This window comes from Loxodonta africana, chromosome 14 (genome assembly GCF_030014295.1).
Source record: "Loxodonta africana isolate mLoxAfr1 chromosome 14, mLoxAfr1.hap2, whole genome shotgun sequence".
NCBI classification, from domain to species: Eukaryota; Metazoa; Chordata; class Mammalia; order Proboscidea; family Elephantidae; genus Loxodonta; species Loxodonta africana.
In genome coordinates this window covers 53,643,243-53,659,310 of record NC_087355.1, presented here as the reverse complement: position 1 = coordinate 53,659,310, position 16,068 = coordinate 53,643,243, and the positions used below count along the sequence as shown (strand labels likewise).

The following is a 16,068-nucleotide window of genomic DNA, read 5'->3' as shown; positions in this document are numbered from 1 at the left end:
ACTAAGATTTTTCACTTCTGCAAAATAATGTATATCAAATATTTTTATAAGATTTCTCATAACAACTTAAATTACAATTGAAAAAAAAAGTTTAAGTAGCAAGAAGTGTTATTTCCTTTTGGGAGTTTAATTCTAAAATCTCAATTTCCTCACTACCTAAAATCTGAAGATTGGAAAGGTCAAGACATGACTTAAATTATGCCAGTGACTAGAGACAAGAGGGTTCCCTTCTCATCTGGGTACCTTGGTACCTCATTTTTGCCAAACGCTAAGCAAAGTGAAATAGCAAAGAGAATTGGTCCTTCTCTTGATAACAAATTCACACACTATTGTAGAAAGTAGAGCTTTACCTTTAAGTCAGGAATGTTGAACTTTGAAGTAACAGAAAGATTATTGTTCTTTGTAGTTGCTGCATGCAGTTTCTCCCATGTTTGCTGACAGGTTTTCTCCCCAGGAGCCGATATAAGCCAGAACTCAGTCATGTCTGTTACCAGGTATTTCTTCCAATATCAAGAGAGACTTTAAGATATAAAACAAAACAAACAAAAAAACCTACATTTAATATTATTTGTTTCTAAGGTGCTTCAGAGTCTCAGGACAAGTGATCAAGTACAAGCTGTATCAAAACTAATGCAAACACTGCAGTAGGATCCAAAGTCAAGTCAATTTTGCTTACCTGGAAGTATATCTATCTACAAGTTAAAAGGTGACTGTATTTACGATACTAGGAAAAAGATGATAAAGACCTGAAAACACAAAGTACCTAATTTTTTTTAATTATAAAACATCCTAAATGAGAATAATGCAAGAGCTGAGACTACCCGAAACAGCAGCCACCAATTAATTTCATTCCACAACAGTAGCTGGGATGACAAATTTATAGGTCTATTTTAACTTTTAAAACATAAATTCAAAGTAGGAAATAAAAAATATGCATAACTTTTACCTCTGGGAGATTTCTGAGTTAAATCAGTGCATCTGAACAGCAGCCACCAAATAAATCTGCCTCATCTGGCAAATCCTACCCTAGTCAAATCTGGTTAAGTCTACACCACAGCCAAGCTAGAGGAATCACCTCAAATCCCTGCTATACTTACTTGCTATCAAGCTAAAACATGTACGAATGAGCAAAACATTCTTTCCAATCTGCACTGCTATCTAAAATATAAGACTTTCTTTTTTAAATACAACTCCGTGTGGTCTGAGTGAGGCAAAGGCCGTGGATCTGCCTCTCCAAAAAGGGTCCCATTAAGAATCATCCTCCCCCCCTTCGACCATCAGTCTCTCTACCCCCCACCCCACGCACACATAAGAAGGTGAGTGGGGGCCAAATCTATTCAGAATGTAAGGGGATAAATCCCACGAACACAAAAGAATTAGTAAAAATGAAAACACTACATTACTACTACTTCCACTTTAACATGTCCTCATTAGAACCACCACACAAGGTACGGAATCACGGGGTGGGCAGGAGGGCAACTTGGACTTTGCTCTTATTCCTTCTAGCCAATGGGCTGGGGAGGGGGGGTAATCTCACATTTGTTCTCAATTCTTTCCAGCCATGCCAACACCTGAAGCCAATGAATGGGAGCTGTCCAGTCCAAGAGGGGGCCCAATGCTTACTAAGCTTCACAAAAAACCAAACCAAACCCATTGCCGTAGGGTCAATTTCAATTCACAGTGACCCGATACAACAGAGTAGAACTGCCCCATAGGTTTTCCAAGGAGCACATGGTAGATTCAAACTGCCGACTTTTGGTTAACAGCCATAGCTCTAAACCACTATGCCACCAGGGTTTCCAAGCTTCACAAGGCATAGTGTAATCTATCATGGCCATGTGGAGAGGCCGATAAGAGCCTGACATCCTGAAGATCAAATGAGGTTCCTGGTTGGTGACCATACATGGAAGAGCAGACATGGAAGTTTGGCACTGTGCCCCTCACCCCAAACCTCGCACTCTCTTTAATTGTATTTTTTTTGGCTGTAATAAAGCTGTAGCCTTAAGTACGGCTTCTGTTTCTTGGGCCTCTACCCACAGGCCACCATATAAGAAAGCCAATCTGGCCTACTGGAAGAAACAAGGCCACATAGTGGACAACCAATGCCACCACAGCTGACAACCAGCATTAACTGCCAGACAAGTGGGTGAGGCCATCTTGAACTTACCAGCCCAGCCAATCCTCCAGCTGATGCAGCCACGTCAATAAGCACAGGTAAAAGAAGCAATGAACCACTCAGACAACTCACAAAATGATGAGATATAATAAATCATAATTTTAAGCCATAATTTTAAGTTTTGGGGTGATTTGCTAGCAGCATGAGCTAACTGATACAGACCACTGTCAACTCTATCAGGCACTGCCAAACTGTTCTCCAAAGCCATTACCAACTTAAGTTTTCACCTGCAGAGTTTGTATTTCCCTAATTTTAAAAATATAAATGGTATACGTTGTTCATAGCTATATACTTACAAAAAGGACAAAAACACGTATAAATAGGACTTTAATTGTACGTATATTTTATTTCTTTAAAAAAATATCTGAGGCAAATATGGCAAAATGTTAACATCTGATAAATCTATGCAGTGGGTACATGTGTATAGTAATCTGAAATATTTTAACTTTTTCCACATATTTGAAATATTTCAGAATTAAATATTTTATGAAAATACGACTGATTTACTACCAAAAAAAAAACCAAACCCACTGCCGTCAAGTCGATTCCAACTCATAGAGACCCTACAGGACAGAGTAGAACTACTTCACAGAGTTTCCACGGAGCACCTGGTGGATGTGAACTGCCGACCTTTTGGTTAGTAGCCGTAGCACTTCACCACCACGCCACCAGGGTTTGACAAAGAAGTTAAAATATAACAACACAGAACCAATTTATACAAAATACAATTTTAGTGAACTTTAAAACAGGATATTCTGAGAATAAAGTGGTCTAGTTACCAATTAATCCTCCAAGCACAACTTTTCTGTTCCGTTTTCTTCTAGAATGCTTTGTTTATATCCTTTTGTGACCAAGTATAACGCACTGAACACAATTTTTGTTTGTTTTGGTCTTTTGGGGTTTTTTTTTGTATTTCAGGGTTAATAAGTTCAACAATTTTAATGATGTGTTGTTACAGGGCCCACATCTTTATCACTCCAGAATCAATCTCAGGAAGTTTTTCAAAATAAATTCCTGATGAAATGCTGCAATGCTATCTTTTACCTTCTTGTCAGCCCTTATTCCTGTTCTCTGCCACATCTGGATCACCTTGCTTAAGTTTCTCCAACACTTGCTACCTTTTCACTTTCCTTTGGCCACTCTGGCTTGGACTGTTTCCCAATCTCTGGTTTCTTCCATCTAATATTCCTGAATTTATCAAATCCAGTTTTAGCCCAAACACAATCACAGGACTATATGGAACTTTAAAGTTCTGTGAATATTGTAATATTTCTAAACCTCTTTTAGAAATCTAGGTTGTTATGGCCTGAATTGTGTCCCCACCCAAAATACGTGCTGTAAATCCTACTCCTGTAACTGCGGTTATAATCCCATTTGGGAATCAGTTTTCTTAGTTATGGTAATGAGACAGCATTAAGCTAGGGTGTGTCTTAAATCAATCTCTCTAGAGATAGAAAAGAGATTAAACAACCAAGCAACAGAGACGGAAGAACAGAGATGCCAAGCCACATGGAGATCGCCCAGGGGCAGAAGCTCAAAAGAGACAAAGACCTTCTTCCAGAGCCAATGGGGACAGAAAGCCTTCCCCAGAGCCAGGGCCCTGAACTCGGACTTCCAGCCTCCTAAACCGTGAGAAAATAATTTGTTTGTTAAACCTACATACTTGTGATATTTTTATTGCAGCAGCACTAGATAACTAAGACACAGGTCCTTTAAGTGATGGTTGTTTTTGGTAAATTCAAGTTTTACTGTAATTATTTATACAACTGGTTCTATTAACAAAGTATGTTTATGACATGTTTTATACCTCCTCTCCCCCAAAAAAGGTCAAGTAATGAAATCAAGTGTTAAATTCCTCCCAATGATTAGTAAAACTACATATTAAATCATCTAACCTCAGCTTCTTCAAAGACTGCAATAATACGAGCTGTTACAGTAGATGTCACTATCATACCATTTAGAGTTCTGCAAAATCTTTCTCATCCAATAGGTTTCCAAAGGATTTCAAGAAATCATTTTCTCATCTATAAACAATACTTGTTCTACCTACTTCACTGAGCTTTTATCGGGGGCAAATGCAATAAATTCTAAACAAATAGTCCAGAATGCCTAGGAAAATTATAAAGCAGCTCCCTTTTAGCTGGAACCTTCTCTAGAGTCTAACTGGAGATAAGGAGGAAAAGAAAAAGGTGCCTTGTATGTTTAGTCTGCGCTATATATTTCTCATACATCATCCTTATTTAATTCTCGTAACAACCCTGTAAGATAGAGTTTACATAATTTACCCAAGAACACACAACATGACAGATGCGGTTCAAATCCAGTTGTGTTTGACTCTAAAGGCCATGTTTTTTCTACTGTGCCATGCAAGGAGCAGAGAATGTTCTGCACTCAAGCCTGCCTGAGCTTTTCTATTTGAAGACATTCACATGTAACCTCAAACCCCCTTGCCGGGTGTTTAGTTTCGGGCTTAGGGCACCTTCTACGCCCAACAAACCCTGTTAGATAAAGGGATCTGAGCTACCTTTCCCTCTTCATCCAGGCTCATCACAATTGCGAGAACAGCATAGTCCAATAACCAAAACTATGCTACCTCTCAGAAAGAACAAAGACTCCTCCAAACAGAAAAGCAAAAATAAAAAATCAAAGGCTCAAAGGACTTGCAAAATCATAAAGAACACAAGCTTTGAGATTGTACCACAGTCAAAACCTTGGCTTACTAGCTTCCTCATCTGTAAAGTGAGAATACTATAAATCTCTTCACAGAGCTGTCAGAAGAAATGAATAAAATAATGAACACAGATCTTCCCCTTCCCACACCACCTCCATTCCTGGGGGTGACTGTTTTAGCTGATATCCCAACCCATCCTCTCCCCAGTTCTCCAAGTGGGAAACATCTGATTTACTTAATAGCTTATAAATGCCACTATTAAGTACTTATATCACGCTATGCTCCCTTATTTTTTTTATAAACGCTGTTTTCCTCTCCACTTGACCGGGAAAACCTGAAGGGCAAGGTCATACCTTCTCTGTGACATTACAGGCCTTATAGGGCCCAGCATATACAACTCCTGACAATAGCAGGCACTTAACAAATGCTTGTTTAATGAATAAATGAAATGTAAGTATAACAATGAATCTGAACTAATCAAAAAGTCCAGTTAGAGAAAGACTAGGTGCCATGAAAAACATTTAAATCATGTTTTTTAAAGTTGTCTTTATTAAGGATTTTTAGGAAAACAAATCCTCATTTTAGAGTAGTTCATAAATTTAAAATCGATAAAGTTGCAGGTTCCTAAGCCTTTTTTTTTTTTTTCTTTTCTTTAATTTAAAAGGATGAATAGAGTAAAAAAATATCAAAGAGGGGGCCTGAGAAAGAATCTATCTGTACTTCAGGCACTTGATTTTGGTTGATTCGACTAAAGGTTGGCAGTTCAAACCCATACAAGAATGCTGCAGAAGGCGGATCTAGCAATCTGCTTCTGTAAAGATTAGAGCCAAGAAAACCCTATGAAACAGTTCTATTCTGTAACACATGGGGATGCCATGAGTCAGAATTGACTCAATGGCAATGGGTTTGGCTTTCTGGCACTTCAGGAAAGACCATGGCCTCAGTTCTTCTGTCCCCTGGTCAGAGCAAACTCTAAAAGTCTGATGGTAAAGGCAAGCTACTTAAGTCCCTAATGGTGAATGCAAGAACTGCCCCTGAGAATACATCAGCCTTGCTTGTAAAGCCACATTTTTCTTTTTTTAAACAATGTCCCCGTTAACCTGTCACTTATACAAGAAGCCACATAAAAATGTTCTCATTAAAATTTAAGACATTTAAGCTTAGTTTAAAAAAAAATTATCTCTGCAGATGAATATGGATGCTTTTTTTTGGTCAGAAAATGAAATCCACGTTGCTAACTGAACATGTTTCCCTTTTCTCTCAACTGCAAAGAAACAAAGGGTCAAAACTGATGTCCACTGGTTATCAACTCACCAAGGACCTGCACACTGCCACCTCCTCTGACTGCATCAAATGACTTTTTTATACCTAATTATTTTCCTTTGTTTACTACTGTATACCGCAAGTCTGGCATAAACGTTGGCAAATGATATGCTAAACAAAAGACTACTAGAAAAGCATCCCAATTAAATGGGAGTGCCTCAAGATTCAGATCTAGGTCCAAGTCCATCTCTGTGTGTAGAAACACGTGTACAGTTTCTCTCTTGCTGACCATATCTACACTCCAGGCAGTGGTTAAGCACTCGGCTGCTAATGGAAAGGTTGGCAGTCTGAACCACCAGAGACTCTGTGGGAGAAAGATGCAGCAGTCTGTTTCCGTAAAGATTTATAGCCTTGGACACCCTGTGGAGCAGTTGTATTTTCTCCTACAGGGTCATTATGAGTCGGAATTGACGGTATGGCAATGGGTTTGGTTTTTGGATTATTAAAGTGTGATCTTCTGGGGATTCTACTGAATGCCCCAGGTGTTCAACAAGGCCTCTCCCCCTACCAGGTCAGAATTCAAATGCCTCCCAGCCGTGTGAGCACTGGCAATTAACTGTTCAGCTTATAGCTCTCTAGTCATGATTTGCTGAACCTCTTGCAAAGACCTCTATACAGATTTCTGGTGTTCTTTCTTGGCCTACTTCTCTTCTCTCTACAGACCTGCAAATTCCAACCAGAAGAGCCTTCCCTCCAAATCCAGCCCCTTCAACACAAGACCAACAAGCTCTGCTTGAGCCTCCTTTCCTAAACTAGGGTCAGGAAAATGTCTTCAGTCAGGCAGCTGGAGTGATCCCAGGACTCACTTCGTTTGCTTCCCTTTTCTCAGATCCAGTGCTGCCTGTTGTCCAATGTCTAGAAACAATTTTTTCATATATTTTGTCCAATTTTCTAATTGTTTATGATGGGACTGCAAGTCTGATACTAGTTATTTCATCATGGCCAGAAAATGAAGTCTCATCTGTTTTGCTATATGTATTATTTGTTCATGGGCTTTCGGTTTGCTATCTAATTGCTGTTTGTTTCTATCTTGGGATTTGGCCACAACCTCCCAGGACACTCCCAGGGCCATTCTTTTTTTTTTTTTTTTGTCATTTTATTTATTTTTAATTTTATTATCTCATTAGTTTGTGTGTTTGTGCGCTTTAGGTAAAATTTACAGCTCAAATTAGTTTCTCATTCAAAAATTTATACACATACCGTCTTGTGATGTTGGTTGCAATCCCCAAAACCTAACAGCACTCTCTCCCTTTCCATCCCAGGTTCCCTGTGTCCATTCTTCCAGTTCCTGTCCCTTTCTGCCTTCACGTCTTGCTTTTGGGCAGGAGTTTCCCATTTGATCTCATATATTTGATTGAACTAAGAAGCACGTTCCTGACACGTATTATTGCTTATTTTAAAGGCCTGTCTAATCTCTCTGAAAAGTGGGCTTGGGAGTGGTTTCAGTTCTGAGTTAGTAAAGTATCCAGGGGCCACAGTCTCATGCGTTCCTCCAGTCATTGTCAGACCATTAAGTCTGGTCTTTTTTGGTGAATATGAATTTTGTTGCACATTTTTCTCCCACTCTATCCAGGACTCTGTGTTGTGGCCTCTGTCAGAGCAGTCGGTGGTGGTAGCCAGGCACCATCTAAATTTTCTGAGCTTAGGGTGGTAGAGGCTCTGATTCATGTGGTCCTTTAGTCCTTTGGGCTAGTATTTTGCTTGTATCTTTGGTTTTCTTCATTCTCCTTTACGCCAGACGGGATAGGACCACTAGATGTATCTTAGGTTGGCCACTTGCAAGCTTTTAAGACCCCAGATGCTACTCACCAAAGTAGGATGTAGAATATCTTCTTTATGTACTATATTATGCCAACTGACCTAGATGTCCCCATGACTATGGTCTCCAGCCCTCAGCCCCAGCAACTCAGTCCCTCACGGTACTTGGATGTGTCTAGGGAGCTTCTACGACTTTGCCTTGGTCAAGCTGTGCTGCTGTTGTTGTTAGGTGCCGTTGAGTCAGTTCTGGCTCATAGTGAACCTACGCACAACAGAACAAAACACTGCCCAGTCCCGCGCCATCCTCACAACTGCTGCTATGTTTGAGTCCACTGTTGCAGCCACTGTGTCGATCCACCTTGTTAAGGGTCCTCCTCCTTTTCGTTGCCCCTCTATTTTCCCAAGCATGAAATTCTTCTCCAGGGACTGGTACCTCTGATAACATGTCCAAAGCACTTGAGACGAAGTCTCACGATCCTCGCTTCCAAGGAACACCCTGGCTGTATTTTTCCAAGACAGACTTGTTTGTTCTTCTGGCAGTCCGTGGTATATTCAATATTCCTTGCCAACACCATAATTCAAGGCATCAATTCTTCTTCGGTCTTCCTTACTCACTGTCCAGTTAAACTGTGCTGACCTCCCCTTTGTTGTCTGTTGCCTTGCCCTTCACCAAAGTTAACAGCATGCCCATGTTTTAACATTTAATAGAAAACAAGAATGACAATACAGATACCTGCCAACTTATGACGGGGTTCCACTGCCCCAACACCTTCGTATGCTGGTTCTGACAGAAGTTGGATACCTGTTTTTAGTTTTCATTATTATTGCCTTTTATTATCGGTATCTCTATAAATCCAATCTTTATTTTTCTTTGAAGGTTGAAACACTGTATATAGCACATATTACTAATGATAAGATGTACAGAACAGTCCTAAGTGCAGCTGTAGTAACTTGATACAGTGTAAGTCAGGGACTACCTGTAAGGAACACCAAATATTTAACAAACCCAGTCTGAAGGACTGAAGTAATACTGTATAAACAGCAGAGTACAAGAATAATGAATACGTATTACTTTTGTAATAAGGGGAAAGTTCATTTTCTCAAAAAAAAAAAAAAAAAAAGATGCAACTTGAACAAATGTCCTACACATTCATTTATGTGCCTGCCATTAATTTGCAAATGTACGGCATGTTATTATGATTAATAAAATACAAACTCAATTAAAAGCATTAATAAAGATATAACTTGCCATCATTAATATTTTCTCAATCTAAAATGACTATATCATATGAGAGCCCAAAAAAGTTCTATTTACAAAAAAAAGTGGATAATTTCTGGAAGGTAATTTGGTGATATTTACCAAAAGCGATAAAAATGTGCACACCCTTTGGCCCAGCTATCCTAATTTTAAGAAGTTATTCTAAGGAAATAAGGCTATGTATAGGTAAAACATTAAGTTATAAAAAGCTGTTAATGATTATCTCTGGAGAGTGGTTATGGATGATTGTCTTCATTCTTTCTGTATACGCCTGTTTCCTAATTTTCAAACAATGAATTACTACATGTAAACAAAGACGACAAAAATCCTCACAACTAGACTAATAAGCAACATCATGATAGATGGAGAAAAGACTAAGGTTGTCAAAGATTTCATTTTACTTGAATCCACAATCAACACCCATGGAAGCAGCAGTCAAGAAATCAAATGATCTCTTGCAATGGGCAAATCTGCTGCAAAAGACCTCTTTAAAGTGTTAAAAAGCAAAGATGTCACCTTGAAGACTAAGTTGGGCCTGACCCAAGACAAGGTGTTTTCAACTGCCTCATATGCATACAAAAGCTGGACAATGAATAAGGAAGACCAAAGAAGAACTGGCACCTCTGAATCGTGGTGCTGGCGAGGAATACTGAATATACCATGCACTGCCAAAAGAAGGAATAAATCTGTCTTAGAAGTAGTACACCCGAATGCTTGTTAGAAGCAAGGATGGCGAGACTACATGCCACATTCTTCAGACATGTTATCAGGAGGGACCAGTCTCCAGAGAGGGATATCATGCTTGGTAAAGTAGAGGGTCAGCAAAAAAAAGGAACACCCTCAATGAGGTAGACTGACACAGCAGCTGCAACAACGGGCTCAAGCATAACGACTGTGGGGATGTCACAGGACTGGGCAGTGTCTCGTACTGTTGTACATGGAGTTGCTACAAGTCGGAACCAACTTGACGGTACCTAACAACAACATGTGTAAACACCAAAAAGAACACTTTTTTTAAAAAGTGGGGCAGTACCTCCACACTTGAAAGAGTTGACAATTTTAGAGATCCCACATGGCATTCTAACAATGATCCCTGGAGATAATAATACAAGGGAGATGAGACAAAGCTAGTTAGTAACAGTTTGTCTGAAGCATGAGATCAAGGTGAGGAAGCTGTCTTTTTATCTCACTGGGAATTATAGCCAGAGGACACCCAAATGCCAACTTCGGGAAGCATGACACAACAGCCCAAGCACTGCCGTGAGAACGAAGATCTGGGATCTAATCCCAGTTCTGCATGTCACTGTCTGCCTAAATTCCTTCATTTATAAGATGGGACAACTGGATTACAATATTCAAGATCATTTTCTGCTCCTATATTCCCTGAATCCATACTGGAATGGGACCCAGGACTCTTTTTCTTTCAAGTTCCTGCAAGGTGTGGAATCACCTTGCAGAAAGCAATTAGGCCTTTGATCCTGGTTCATTCTAGCCAAGCCACACCTGAGGCTAATGAGTGGTGGACTGGCCAGACTAGTGAGGGCTCAATGTTGACTAAGCCTCAGAAGACATGAGGTGATGTATCTTGGCAACGTGGTGAGGCCAATGAGCTTCCTGGCTGGTGACCATGCACAAAAAGAGAGGGTAGCGTGTCCCTCTCTGGGACATGGAAACTCCACACTGGGACCCGTTCCAGACCTAGCCATATGTGTCTCTTCATTTTTATCCTTTTTTATTGTAATAAATCTCATCTGTATCCTTTTTGGTTGTAATAAATCTGTAGCCAGAAGTATGGTGTACTCTCCATGAATTCTCTCAGTCTTTCCAGCAAATTAACAAACCCACAGGGGCAGTGATAGCCCACAGGGGCTGGGGTCTGCCTATTCGGCAGCTGAAAGAAGGTGTCCTTCCAACCTGTGAGCTCCGAGTGACTAGGGTCAGAGAAGGCTGCATGGGCAGCTGGTCTGAAAAACAGTGTCTAACTTGAGCTTGGACCCAGCTCCAGGCAGCAAGGGTTGGAGAGCGCGAGTGCCACTTGGGCAGCTGGCAACGAGGATAGGGAAGTGGGTAGGTGAGAACCGGATCCATCCACACATTTTGGGGATTGGATTCATGCCGATCCTTCCCACACAGTTAGCAATGAAGGCAGGACTTACCCACTTTGCCCCTTGCTTAGTGCAGTCCCTCAGGTAATTCAGATGATGAGCCAGGTTTTGGAACCACTGTACTAGCATTTCCATGATTATACAGTGAGTTTAACATTACAAGAAAAGGCAATGCTCTTTAATAAGATGGCTAAAATGTCACATTCTTCATTATTAAGAATCATGCAGTACTACAACACAGAAATTATTATTGCTCTGTAAAATTTAGAAACCTTAAATAAATCAACCCATTTTTTGCATACTTTCTATGGCAGCTTACAAATATTAAAAATTTTCAATAGTAAAATAACATATAAAGTATAGGACAAAATTAAATCTGGGTAAGCCCTTGCTTCGCTCAACAGATGTACAATTTTATTTAACTTATGAAGGAGAGGACACAAAGGATTTTAGAAGCCCTACATACAGATGACTTTGTGACCACGGTGTAGAGTCCTGATTAATCCCCAAGGTTTTTCATCAAAAAATTCTCCTGCTCTAAAAAAAACTGCTCCAGGCGATGGGAGGCCAAAAGATTCACTAAAACATACACCCCTACTCCTGCTTCCTTCATGGAAATAAAACTCAGATCTGCCAGTTTTCACCGTCACCACTACTGTCCTTGTCTGAATTTTTCTGCCTTAGCCTCACACCCTTCCTGAGCTCTCTTTGTCCACCCTGACATCAGGCAGTCCTGTCCTTAGTGCTTCTTCCTATCTCTGCTTCTGCTTGGACAACCTATTTTTCTCAAACTTCTGTCTTTCTCCTCTTTAAATCAACTTAGCTTCCCTTAACAAAAAGACTTTCCAAACTAAGTCCATCCATGCACCAAACCCATTAATATAATCCCAAATTACTCCTTCTCTTTCGGCCCAAATATCCATCTAAACCCATGTAATTAAGTGCATTATTATTTTCCTGTATGCATTATTTTGTGTTTGGTTGCTTATCTCCTATTTGACTATAACTGTTTTCAAGTCAAAAAAACAAACAAACCATTGCCATCGAGTCGATTCCGACTCATAGCAACCCTATAGGACAGAGTAGAACTGCCCCATAGGGTTTCCAAGAAGCAGCTGGTGGATTTGAACTGCTGATCTTTTGGTTAGCAGCCATAGCTCCTACCCACTGCGCAACCAGAGCTCATTTTCAAGTTAGGGGCATATCATTCCTCTCACAAACCTTCTGGGTGCTTAAGTTCCCAAATCTATGGTACTAGACAAACTTTAAACGCTTCTACGTTGTCTTCCCACAAAAAACATATATATATATACATATACACATTTTTTTTTTTTTAAGGCAGTAAACAATTCTTTTTTAAAATGGAAGGAAGGAAAAGTGGGAGGCGAGAGAGGGAAAACCTGGGTCCAAAGTTCTGGGACTCTTTATTTAACGTATTACCCATTTCTGTGAGCTTGAAGGCTTTGGATTATTATCCTACCAGAATTGACTTAAATATAAAAGACAGTAAAACAATAATCACACCACCACAAAATGTGAGGAAATAAGCCTGAACAGGGGAGGGGCCGGCACCTCCGTGCCTGGAAGGCATGAGCCTGACCTTAGAAACTGGCACCTCCCACGAATAGTGCTTCAGTGCTGACTTTAAGGCTTTCAAGAAACCAGTACTTCAGTTTCTCAATGTGATCACCTTTCTCAACAATTAAAAACTGGAAAGTGGTATTTACAATCCTTGAAAACGCCGAGTTAATTTTACTAAAGTGGCTTATTTCAACCAGAACAAAAGAAGGCATGCCTCAAATATCAATGAAATAGTGTCACATTGCCTTCCAATGTGGCACAGGAACTTTTAACAGAGCTGATCTGCGTAAAATACATCTTCAAAAAGTTGACATATTCTACACTAGAAATAATTAACACCATACAAACAAAAAGTAAGAATAACTGCTTCCTCTTTTAATATTAAAAACTCACCCTTCAAAATCCAAACAACTTGCCATGAAGTCAATCCTGACCTCTGGTAACCCCATGTGTGTCACAGGAGAACTGAGCTCCACAGGGTTTTCAACGCTGACTTTTCAGAAGTACATCACCAGGCCTTTCTTCCAAGGCACCTCTGGGTGGACTCAACTGCCAACCTTTAGTTAGCAGCCAAGTGCATTACACCACCCAGGGGCTCCTACTCTTCAAAACAGAACCATCTTAATTGGTATTGTGGCAAGGGCTTGCTCACAATACAACTTGTTTAAGTTTTTCCAATAACTAAAATGGGTGTTTTACCTTTCAAGGAATACTTTCAAGAATTCATATGGATTGAAATTTAAACATTTAGAACTGTCACAATATGTATCTTTTTTGAGTTGGAATCGACTAGATGGCAACGGATTTTTTTTGTTAAATAAATCTTAACTTTGACTTATTCTCAACCAAAATAATATTTATAAAAACTCTATAATTCTATTCAAGACTAACTGAATTGCATGCCATGAATATAAAGAAAATTTAATCTTTAATAGGCATATTTTATTAGATACCATCTCTATTCCACAGTTGGCTAGAAATAAATTTTCAAATATAAAACCTTACTTTCACATAGATGTCTTATAAAACTGGAAACATGTTTGGCGGGTAACACATAATACAGCGTTGGAAATTGAAATTTTTGCTAAAGCTGGGTGAATTGGAGGACTTGAAAAAGAAGGCATCTGTCAGTACACACTTATCACTGGAAGTACATCTATTGAAGACAGAATCTTCCCAACTCTCAGAGCCCCTCTCTGCCACAGACAAGTCACCAGTGATCCAAAGAGCAAACAATTTCTTCCATGCCAGGGGATTCCCTGAATCTACACTCATGGCTCCCAACTTGTTACTTCCCTTTTTGGAGGGGCTGGTAATTCATAAAAGTCACTGAAACTGGATCCCAATAAATACCACATTTCATTAAATGCTAATATCTACCACATGTATTCTAGGCTGAAATTCATCAAGTTAAAGACTTAAAATAAGTTCGTTTTCCCCAATTCATCATTTCAGTAAGCTTGAAATTGTTTACTGGTAATGACAGCCACTTACTATGTACTATGTGCTCTGCCCAATGATAATAAGCATTTTAATATGCTAAGTGATTTACTTAATTCCTTCAATGTAGATGTTACCCCTACCCCCATCTGCAGATAAGGAAACAGTTAATAAAATTAGTTGCCCAAGTGAGTCCATACATTTTACTGGAACTGAAGGGAACCTCTGAGTTATTCCTGTAGTTTTTACAACCGACAAGTTCCTCAAAGTGATATCTGAATACAGTTTCTATAGTTTTATACTAAAGGCACTGCAACATTAAAACATCAAAAATTGAATTTTAAATTATCTGAATTCAAGTACATGCTAATTCATTAAAATATTACTCTTAAAAGCTGTATACCCAGCATCTAGTAAAATGCATTTCACTTAACAGTGCCTCCAACATTCATCCAAAAAATAAAGGCACCACATGAGGTATTTCTCAACCAAATGGTACCTCTCCTCTGGGGGAGTTGGGAAATGTATGGGAGCATCTGGGGCTGTCCTAATGTGGGGGTCACTATCATCAGCATTTAGTGGATGGGGTTAAACAAGGGATAGTCTAGCCCAAAATGCCAACAGCACCCACGCAGAAACACTAAACTGTAGGCTGATTCACAAGGAAAACTTTCATGATAAAATTAGCCCATCTGTTAATCAAAATATTTTAGAAATATCTTCCTATTCGTTGATAGTTTGCTTAAAATATCCTAGAAGGTAACATTAATCTTTCCATGCAACACCATTTTTTAAATTTATCTGGCATTTTATTTTGAAACACACATGCACATAAATCTCATGTTAGATATGAAGCCAAGGATCCAATCTTCTATCCCGTGATGTACCCAAAGCACTTCTCCTCCACTAACCCCCCTCTCCTTTTTTAATGCAATAGATGTATAGCAGATTTACACAATGGTGCTGTTAAAAGTAGACTTCCTACTGGAAAAGAATGTTTATGAAATTCTAGTTCTAAGAGTCACTTGTATCAATAGGAAATTTTTGACTGTTTGGGCTATCTTTCCCAGGGTACTAGGCTAATGGCTTCAATTATGTATTAAAAGCATCAATGAAATGGAAATCCAACATGAATTTACAACTAAAGTGATATATGATTCCACGTCCAAAAAAGGAAAAGCAGATAGATCAGGATATGTACAAGAACAAATCAGTTAACATGCTCGGCTGCTAACTGAAAGATTGAAGGTTTGAGTCCACCCAGAGACATCTCAGAAGCAAGCCCTGGCCATCTACTTCTGAAAAATCAGTCACTGAAAACCCTCGGGAGCACAGCTCTACTCTGACACACATGGGTCACCCTGAGTCAGAACGGACTCAACAGCAACTGGCAGACTGGTATTCCAAACTGTAGTCACCCCTCATCAGACTCAAGTCTAAAAAGACGACTGAGTGCCTAGGGACTGGTAGACTACAAGAAGATCCTTTTGCAAAGGTTTGTTCCGGCATTCCAATTTTCCTCCTTGGACAATGGAATTACCTCACAAGTTGTTGAAATCATCACAGAGTCATATTTTTGAACCCCCGAAGTTTCTCTTTAGGTTGTAAAAACTAACGTAAATCAGAATCCTATAGGGTCGTTACGAGTTGGAATCGACTCTACAGCAACGGGTTTGCTTCTCTGGTTTTTAACACTAACATACCAAAAAATAATGAGTATTTCCTGTCCAGTTTTAAAAGCAGAATTACCCTAACC

General features: G+C 39.5%; 1 protein-coding gene across 3 annotated transcripts in view; it reads right to left on the bottom strand.

The window, feature by feature from the left end:
- The window catches only part of ATP6V1C1 (ATPase H+ transporting V1 subunit C1), a 106,682-nt gene that overhangs the window by 29,976 nt on the left and 60,638 nt on the right, over positions 1–16,068 (bottom strand). For all 3 annotated transcript variants that reach the window (XM_064267985.1, XM_010588438.3, XM_003408425.4), the window contains exon 2: positions 351–519. In XM_064267985.1, coding sequence (XP_064124055.1) covers positions 351–482 — 132 coding nt within the window. In that variant the 5' untranslated portion in view covers positions 483–519. The remainder of the gene's footprint in view (positions 1–350; positions 520–16,068) is intronic.